The sequence below is a fragment of the Passer montanus genome, unplaced genomic scaffold (genome assembly GCF_014805655.1).
Source record: "Passer montanus isolate IOZ18808 unplaced genomic scaffold, ASM1480565v1 scaffold27, whole genome shotgun sequence".
Taxonomy (NCBI): domain Eukaryota; kingdom Metazoa; phylum Chordata; class Aves; order Passeriformes; family Passeridae; genus Passer; species Passer montanus.
This window is the reverse complement of record NW_024367372.1, coordinates 11,679,967-11,689,491: the sequence shown is the minus strand read 5'-3', so window position 1 is coordinate 11,689,491 and position 9,525 is coordinate 11,679,967. Positions and strand designations below refer to the sequence as shown.

The 9,525-nt window shown below is 39.3% G+C and overlaps 1 protein-coding gene across 2 annotated transcripts in view; it reads right to left on the bottom strand.

Annotated features, from left to right (window-relative positions):
• Positions 1–1,319: 1,319 nt before the first annotated feature.
• KCNK10 (potassium two pore domain channel subfamily K member 10) overlaps positions 1,320–9,525 on the bottom strand; it is a 59,315-nt gene continuing 51,109 nt past the window's right edge. For both annotated transcript variants that reach the window (XM_039712974.1, XM_039712973.1), the window contains exon 7: positions 1,320–8,309. In XM_039712974.1, coding sequence (XP_039568908.1) covers positions 7,704–8,309 — 606 coding nt within the window. In that variant the 3' untranslated portion in view covers positions 1,320–7,703. The remainder of the gene's footprint in view (positions 8,310–9,525) is intronic.

Here is a 9,525-nt window from a genome sequence, read left to right as displayed (position 1 = left end):
TTTTCAGCAAGAATCTTACTGCAACCCTCAGCATCCTGCATACAGATTTTGGAGGAAAAAAAAAGGTATTTCACAATCTGTCACACATCCACCCTTTGGTTTTGCTGGCTTGTTGGGGTTTCTTCTTCTTTTCTTTCTCAATCACCTCTTGGAACAGTGACTTTGGTCAGTTTGCTAAATAATTCAGTTTGCTGGAAGACTCCAGAAACTTATGTACCATCTCTATATACCAGGCAATTGGTCACAAAGTCAGAGAATACAGCTGTAGCTTGATAAAGTGTGGAGCTGGAACTCAAGCAAACAGGCAGAATGTGCATAAACTTTAAAATGCAAATAACCATTTTTCATAAAAAATAAGAGGTAGCTAAAGTAGGTCCAATTAAGAGACTCATAAGGGAAGAGAGAGAGAATTTTGGAGGTGGAGGTGGGCTTTGGCGAAATACGTATTGACTTGCACAGTTAGTACACAACAAGTAGCAAGAATCAGTATGGACAAAGTAGAACAAACAGCATATAGAAAGTAGCACAAATACAAGGGAGATTGTCTTGCTCAATACAGAGAAGTTTTGTTGGGTTTTTTTCCTGAAAGTCAAGCAAAGGCTCAGCCATGAGGGATCTCTACACACACTATGCAGAACTATGAACCACAATTACTGGAATTTTTTATCACCCCAATTTGCTGACAAGAGGAACCATAGCTCAAGAGTTTGCACCCTCTGAGTGGACTGGCCTGTGTAGCAATTTCCCAGGCTAAACGGAAAAGACGTGAGGGAATCTGAGGCCCAACATAGAAAGTAATCAACACAGAGACAGCCAAAAAACTGCAAAAACACAAAAGAATTCACAGTAAAAGATAACCCCAACCTTGTCTGTGCTTCCCAAGGTCAAAAAACTTCACCTCATCTCTCCATCCATAACTTCTTCGAGTCATTCTGGCAAATAATTTCTATGTAAAGAAACTAGGAAAGAGAGAGCCTCCTCAAATTTCTGATTCGTGCTTCCCTATTGACTGGTCATTAAATGCAGAAATGGGTGAGTATGAATAGAAATATGGCTGGAAATTTGTGTCTCACTTTTGAAACCAGTCCAGCACCATGGCTTCCCAAATTAGACACCCAGGAAATATAGGAATCTGGATCATCAACCAAGGAGAAAAGGTAGAAGGGGCAAAAACAAGCTCAAAGGTCCAGCAAAGTGATATTACCAGTATGCAGTGTTTTCTGGAGATACATGAAAGAGGAGACTAATTATAGTTCCCGTCCCATTGCTGGATGATAAGGCAAAAGAAAGAGAAGAAAAAAATAAAACAACAAGGAAAATGTTTTCATCTGGATGGTCTTTGTTGCAATTTTTTTTTAATCTTTCAAAACATTACATCATAAAATAAAGACAATAGCAGCAAAACTTATCAAGTCGGTACAAGCACATTCTGCTCTGCACTCTGGTAATGACATTTTGGAAATTTTCATTTTTCTGAGAATGCCTTTCTAAAGCACCATTGAATCTTACAGAAAGAGTGAAGTAGTGAAAGAGAAACAAAGACAAGAAAGTAGATAGAAATCCTTAAAAGTGGTTTTACTGATTGTTTATAGTACAATTTGAAGTTGATCAAGAAAATATTTTAGAACAGCATCCCAAAAAATGTTTCCCCAAATTTTAAGAAACTTCTTTTTTAAACACAAAGATGAAAATTACTAATAATGGTTTCTCAGTACTGTCCAAGATCTAGATCAAGTTCTAATAGAACCTGGAAAAAAATCACTCTAAAACTACATTGATACACTGCCCTGAATGAATTTCAATTGTTGGGAAGATATGATCTAGACACAAGCTCTGCTTTTTTCTAATTAAATCTACTATATGAATCCAGGATCTGAGAAACTGTTAAATGGAAGGCTGAAAGCTGGTATGTTCAGCTTACATCTCAAAACAGGCACCATAACCTTTCCTCTTGAGAGTATCCAGCTCTCACAATACAAAGACTTTGGGGACAGAATATATTTGGGAGACAAAAGTATTCTCACGTGCCAAGTATCACCTGCCTTTGCTTTGCTCTGAAGATGAGTGAAGGAAAGCAGATCCTCTTTGCCTCAAAAGGCTAAATGCTATAGAAATGTGCTCTTTCCCCAGAAAGCAGCAGGCCTGTCATTTCCTGCTGATAAGACTTAGCTCAGCTATGACCTGTAACCAGAGAGGAGGGAGCACAAGAAGTTTGCATCTACCTGCATGGAGTGAGGAGACATCACCAGTAAACCTGTGTGCAAGAGCCAGTGACGTGAGCCACGTGACGGGTGTTAGCATAGGCCATTCTTCAGCTGCTTCCTAAGAACTCACCAGTGGGGTGGGTAAGGCTTGCCTTTAGGGTGGCCTTCCCATCCCAGCATGATCCAACTCACAGATTATGCACTGGCTACACCAGGGCAACTCCAAATTAGCTTTTGCAACTGCTTCCTCCATGATTTCAACAGCACAAGTCAACAGAAACTAACAATGTTATCAACTGCAGTGGCAGGAGGAAAAAATACAGTCCAGTCCAGCAATGGTATTAAGGAGAGTAACTGTTACTGATAGTAAAGGAGATGGGACCTTGGGGAAATTTCAGTAACCCAAAGGAATTTTCAGATCTAGCTTTTTTTGGTGATACATTTCAGCAAACCAGCTTTATATATTAATATACAAGCCTTTATTTGAGTTCCACAGAATTGTGTTGATTTGCCTTGTGTTTTCATTGATATTTAAATGCCTAGGGAACTGTTTCTGAAGCTGAGCTTATTTGTGTTTAGTATTGATATAAAGCCATTGCAGTAAGTATAAATTGCACAGTAGATATGAGTTATAACAGCAGGCCTTTGCTATAAAAAGCTTAAAAATAACAAGGCAGCTTCGCTTTACTGCACAGACTTACAGGGGCAGATTTTGGCCTAGATTAGACAAAATATAGCTCAGAACAACTAAATGTACAGGGAGGACTGAAACAGTCCTCAGTCACCTCTCAGATTCATATCTGTTTAGTAGGAGACTTCCTGCCCTAGGTTAGTACACAATATAACATGATGCTTGGTCTTTACCTGTAATTAATTTCTAGTAGATGATGGGAAAAGTGAGAGTAGCAGACATCATGCAACCCGACAACACAAATAAACCCCTGAGAAAACCAAAGCTGGCAAACAAACAGCCCATGTACAGCATAAATACAAATACTTCAATGAAGGGCTTTTAAGGACAAGGTTTTAATAACCTGAACTCAGGCATAATTTCATTTATTATGGGTTAGAGATTTTTGCAGAAAGTCTCTGGCATAGTCCATTAATGGCTTTAGAGGAAGCAGACTGGTACTAGCAACATCCTAAAGCCAGGCAGGAGAAGCTCGGGTGATTTATAATTTCATGGCCACAATCCAAATCAGGTCCCATGAATATAAATCACTTGAGGGCGGGGGGGATTATTTTATTTTATTTACTATTATTTCTACGATTTATTAGAAATAATGTTCCCTATTAAGTGGTAATGAAATTACCAATCCTTTGAAAACCAGTATCTGCACAAGTTCAGTGATGCTTATGATGCCATTGTTCAGAAAGATCCCCAAATTCAAATGCAGAATTCTCCTGCACAAAGCAGTGGAAAGTGGGACTGCAGAGCTGAAAGCTGTAGGGATACAGCAGCTGAGTCATCCTCTGTGTGTGAGGGCTGCAGCCACATAAAATCCATATTTCCTTGTTCTTTCAGGTCCCAATTCCCATGTCAAGTCATGTTATGCTCAGGACAGGATCAGAGAGTTAAAGTCAGTAACTCATCCTTCAGTAACCAACCTTATTTTTAGGCTGTTGGGAAAGGGCCTAATTTAGAGAAAGAAGTTTTGGATATGGTTCAGAATACTTTTGCTAAAAAATTTCTATAACGGTAGAATAGCCTCACTAAAAATAATATGACAAGTTTTTTATAGGTGTTACTAAATTCCAGAAGATGAGAATTTTAGCCATAAAACCACTGATGTTTGAACTGAGATTCTCTCTCAAGGTGTTGCAGACAATTGAAACCAAGGGATGCCCTTTAAATGGGGAAAAGCTCATTAAAATGTAATTTTAGGTGTCAAGATGTTTCTGTCTGGCCCCCTATGAAATACATCATTTGCACTTCCCATATTATAATAAAAATTATGTATATTGAGGTATTTAATAGACAATCATCTAGAAGAAAACATTTACTCCCGTCATAGCCTGGCAACCTTCTCAGCAATTTTCACAGACACAGAAATGGAGAGGAATGAAAGAGAGCATTTTGTTTTCATATAAAAGGTCATCAAATTCTCTGCTCAGTATCTCACTGGGATTTATTGATCATCACCTTTTGTCCCTGAACTATTATGTCCCAAACCAGGAGATGCTGACAAAACAGCTGATAAAATGTCAGCCAGGGGCTCCTGCATGGCATGGCCAAACAGAAACTAGAATGATGCACCCACACCATCACCTAAAATCTGGACAGGGGACAAACTGAGAACCCAGAAAGTTAAGATTAAAACTATGCCAAGATGTCATCGTCCTTCTCTTGCATCAGAGCAAACAATTCTGAGTTTGCCCAACAAATTCTGCCTCCTCACTTTTCCATGTTGGCTTATTTTCTGTGATTGCCTGGTGTCCAACTCCCTGCTCACACAGACAATTCCTACAGGACAGACTTTACTTTCCCTGACCCTAATCAGAAGAAATGCCCTGGCAATGGTTAAACTTTATATCTTGTATATGGAAAATGCATCTCATGGGAGATATATCCTTACAGATGTCTGTGTGACTATGCAGAACTTTTCTATTGCAGGCAAGCATTTAGTGTGAGAAAAACTCATCTGAAGAGCAGATAACACTGCATGCATGATATTGATTCTTAGCATTTGGTAACCAAGGAGAATTATTTGCAAAACTGAATGGATCGCGTGGTTTCAGAGTCAGATGAGATGTTTTCGGGTGCCAGATCCTTCACAGATGCAAAGCGCAGGATGATGTAACAACGAATTACTGCAATTCTCAGACCCAAATTGTACAACTCAGCACTTCTGAACCTTTTCTGGAATCCAAATGCAAATCTAAACTGCAGCTTTCACTCCTAACCTCCTACCAGTAAAACACCAGATCTGAACAGCCTTGCTACATCCAGATATGCTTCATCCATCCTGACACTGCAAAATCAGTGCTGCTCATGGATGAGACTTCAGAACATTTGCTCATATGTGGAACTCAAGGCCTTCCCAAAACCAGCAATAACAGGTGGATTAAAGAGCTCCAGACCTTGAGGAGACCTGCACCATGCTGGTGTCTGCCTGGGGCTGGAGGAGGATGGGATCCTGGGATGGTCACCAGCCGGTGTGTTTGTGGAAGCTAGCACAGGGCTGTCTGGTATAAAAGTCTCCAGAAGCCACAGCAGCTCTTGAGTTATGTGGAATCTTCTCAAGGGTCTGGGCTTACTGCCCTGTCTCTGGTAAGGTGAAGCCAGAGCGCAGCCCTGCACCTTAAGAGATTCACTGGTGAAGTAAGCAGAATTCAATTTCTCTTGGATCTTATTGAGTTAGAGCAATCCCAAATGACCTGAAATTTTTCAAACATTGCTTTTTCTTCCTTGATTTTCAGACAGATAATGAAATTAGAAATATGATAAGACATTTCAAGAGAAGTGAACCAGCAGACAGAACAAACTAAAAACTTCTTTCCTCCTCTGTACTAGTGGAATTTGACTCCCTCCTGCAAAATCAGCAGAGTTATTAGATATGCAAATATGTATACTCAAAATTTGCATACACAGTGCCATGCTTCCATTCATAGCCATGGCAATCTTGAGTTCTGGTGGTCAGTTTGATTTTGAGTCGTCTTATTGTGCATAAAATCTCAGAAAGTATCAGAGAATGATGCATGCACTTTTGTTTGTGTAGACTTCAGCATGCAATTCCAAAAGTCTGTGTCTGCATGACCTGTGGATGTCTGCATGTTTGACTAGCTTGCAAGAGTCTCTGCAATCAACATCCATGCTTACCTTTTCTATAGTCCTACAGTTTGAATTGTGAGAATATTTAGGATTTTGTGAAAGCTCAGGGAAAGCATTGCTGGTCCAATCATGTGTATCTCATTTCCAGCATGCAAAATCTTCTATCTGCAGTGGCCCACCCAGTAGCTCACAGGCTGACACTATAAAAAATTTAGTAGTTTTTACAATTCCCATTAATTATTTTGCAGCATTTTCTTTGAAAACACAATTCTATTTTTCATATCCATATGTCCAGACAGCACAAAGGATTTTTAAAAATGCCCACAGTTTAGTTACATTTCACTTTAGTCTAGAAATGCAGAGAGATCATGTTTAGTTTTTATCAAAAAGGGATACCAAATTTCCAACAAAGATAGTACTTGAATGGAAATGAACCAAATAATTTAAAATACTTGTTTAAAAAGTTACAAAATATGATGGCATTAATGGCACTTAAAGCTATAAGCACTTAAAAGATTACCACAATATTTTTTTTCTAAATTTCTTTTTTCTATTTTTTTCTCTTTTTTTTTTTTTTCTGCGACTATGACAGCAGCTTATGTCTAAACAAAACCCAGCAAAAGGGAGCAGAGAGCCCTGAAATTCTGTGGTAGCCCTGGCCCTCATTTGAATCACATATATGCTTTTATGTCTATTTTTAAAAATTCAGATTCAGCTAGAGAACAGCAGTTTGCTGACATGCAAAAGTTACAGCTTCCCTTCTGTCCTTATAGTCTTACAGCATTAAAATAGAAGGGGCTTTTTCAGTAGTGGAAAGTGTGAATGAGAAATTTTTTTAAAAAAAAGTTGGCCCACTGTTTTATACTTTTAGCCAAATATCATTAAATTGATGTTTCTCTTCTTTTAAACAACATAATATGAGATGTTGTATTTTCTTCATATGCACTTTCTTGCTTTGACATTACATTGAATTTTCCTACATAAGAAAAAAAATCCCTTTGTTTATTTTCTTTTTTTTTTGGTTTTTTTTCATTGCTTAAGATAAATACCCACAGAGTTTTTTGTTTTCTTTTTTTTTTCTTTTTTTTTATGAAAAGAGCAATCCAACCCTTACTTATGTCTATGTTGATTTTCCAACCAGCGCTCAGCTGCTAGCTGTGTCCATGGACATTCTTTTGGCATTTAGAAAGGTAATGCATCTGAATCCAGTATAGGGGGGAAAAAAATCTAGCTTGGATCACGTGCCAAAACGTAAACTAAGCCTTACTGAAAGTTTCTAGTTCACTCCAATCATTTCTCCTCATTTTAATCACCAGGGGAAGGCTTTATGGATGCATACTCCATTACAAAGATACACTGTTTTTCATCCCTTTCCATAGCCCTTCTTGCATAGTTGCCCTTTGTCTAATATCACACCATGATAGAGCCCTCTGGTGATGCTGCTATGGTCCAATCCCTTCCTTTGTGTCTTGTCCTGGTAATCTTATACAGGCTGAAATTTCCATGTGCGAAGCTTTCTGTTGCCATTCTGCAGTGCTGTGTTCCTGATTTATTTTGGCAGAGCAAGCTTGAGTCTTTATGGCACAGTGAAATATTCTTGGATGCTATATAATTCAGACTGAATAAGGAGTCTGTATAAGGCACGTGTCTCACTATATATGTATGTAAAAACACCGACATTGTTAATTCAAGTCAAGCATCTTTTACATTTAACTTCTGTCTTAAAGTCATACTTTGTTTTTATGCTTCCTTTCTTTGGCTTCATTGGGAATCTCTCCATTTTCCAGGTCTGAGTGCTGCTGAATAAAGTTGGTAAGAACTGCAGTGCTAGTAGTATTCTTGGAATTATACATCTTCTCTCTCTCCTCTCCCTTTTTTCCTTCAGCCAGGGAATAGTTTCTGAAGGTCTCATAAATTTTATGCATATCCTCAGGCATGGTCTTTTTCAGGTCTTTGTTTTTCCTTTTGGTCATCTTAGCGGACGATCCAAATTTGTTGATGATGTTGTCCTCAGACGCCCCCTGCCCATGCTTGCTGAGCTTATCTGACCCTTTGAGGCGCAGGTTGTTAGGCCTGTTGTTGATGCTTTCCTGAGAGGAGGCCTTGAAGCGTCCTGTTTCCAAGGTAGCAAAGACAGAGCGCTTCTCCGGAGAGAGCATGTCCAAGGAGTGGGCTCGCTGCTCCAGGCCCAGGCGCCTGCGCTCCATGCTCCGGATGGTGGCTGCCCGTTGAAGCTTGTCATGGATCTCCACGCTGAGCCGCCTCCGTGTCTCTCTGAACTCAGCCGTCACGTTTGCTTTCCACTCTGCTGCGTGTGCTTTTATTTCTCCAACCTTTACAACATGAGCAACATGAGGAAAGAGAAATTAATTTTAAAAAAAATCTTTCCTGTAGAACAGTAATACAAGCACTTTCTTCTGTGGCATGAAACTGGGGAGTGGTCCCACCTCCACTGCATCCATCTGGACCCAAACTTCAGTAGTAAAGGGCTTACACTGGGCAAACTCTAAACATACCAACTGATGGCTTTTGTGACATAAAACTCATCTGCCTGTGTCACTTTGCCACCCCACACATTTTATAGCTGTGTTAAATCATGGGACATGTTCATGCTAATCCATCCTTGATTAAGAACCAAATTCCTGACTCATAATGTCAGCAGTAGATGGTCAAGAGAGGGCAAAGTTAATCACATACAGTTAAACCAATACACTTCAGAACAACATAACGACCAGTGCAGCAGTACAGGAATGTGTTTTCCTGTATTGCTCATGGATGCAGATGTTTAGGCCCACTGAAGTTTCTGTTCAGAGTCACAGAGTCACAGAGCAGTTAATGTTTAATTCCCATTTATTGTATTTATGATGACCCCAGATGCAGGGAACAATGATGCACATCTGACTCCATGGCTTTGGAATGCTGAACACTCACTTTATTAAAACTATACTATATTAAAGAGATACATTCTATACTACATCATATTTGCTTACTAAATTCTAACTACTACTAACTAATAACTGAAAAACTCGTGACTCTCTACCCGAGAGTCCCTACCCACACACATGGATCCAATTGGTCACCTCAGGTAAACAATCTCCAGAATACATTCTACATGGGCACAAACACAGGAGCAGCAAATGAGTTAAGAATTGTTTTTGTCATTCTTTTCTCTGCTTCTCTCTGTTCAGAGGGCATGTGAATACCACATCCATTAGCTAATTTCAAGAGGCCCTCTTACTCCCCCACTCTAGGGCTCATTTTCATGGACAAATGTAGCTGTCTTTAATGGAGATTTCCATTGCACAACTGTCCTAATACCACACTGTCAAGCCATCTGGAGGAGTTTTCAACACACATTCTGTATAGGCACTATGAGCAAATCCTTGAATGTCCTATTACTGTCTTTGTTTTACTCCTTTGCACTGGAGGCTGGAGTAAAGGCTAATAACAAAGAACCAAGCGATGGCTGTATTCAATAATATGCCTTCTAAAATGAGAAAACTCAAGACAAATGACCAAACAATAATTCAGTTAAAACAGGCCTTTCTC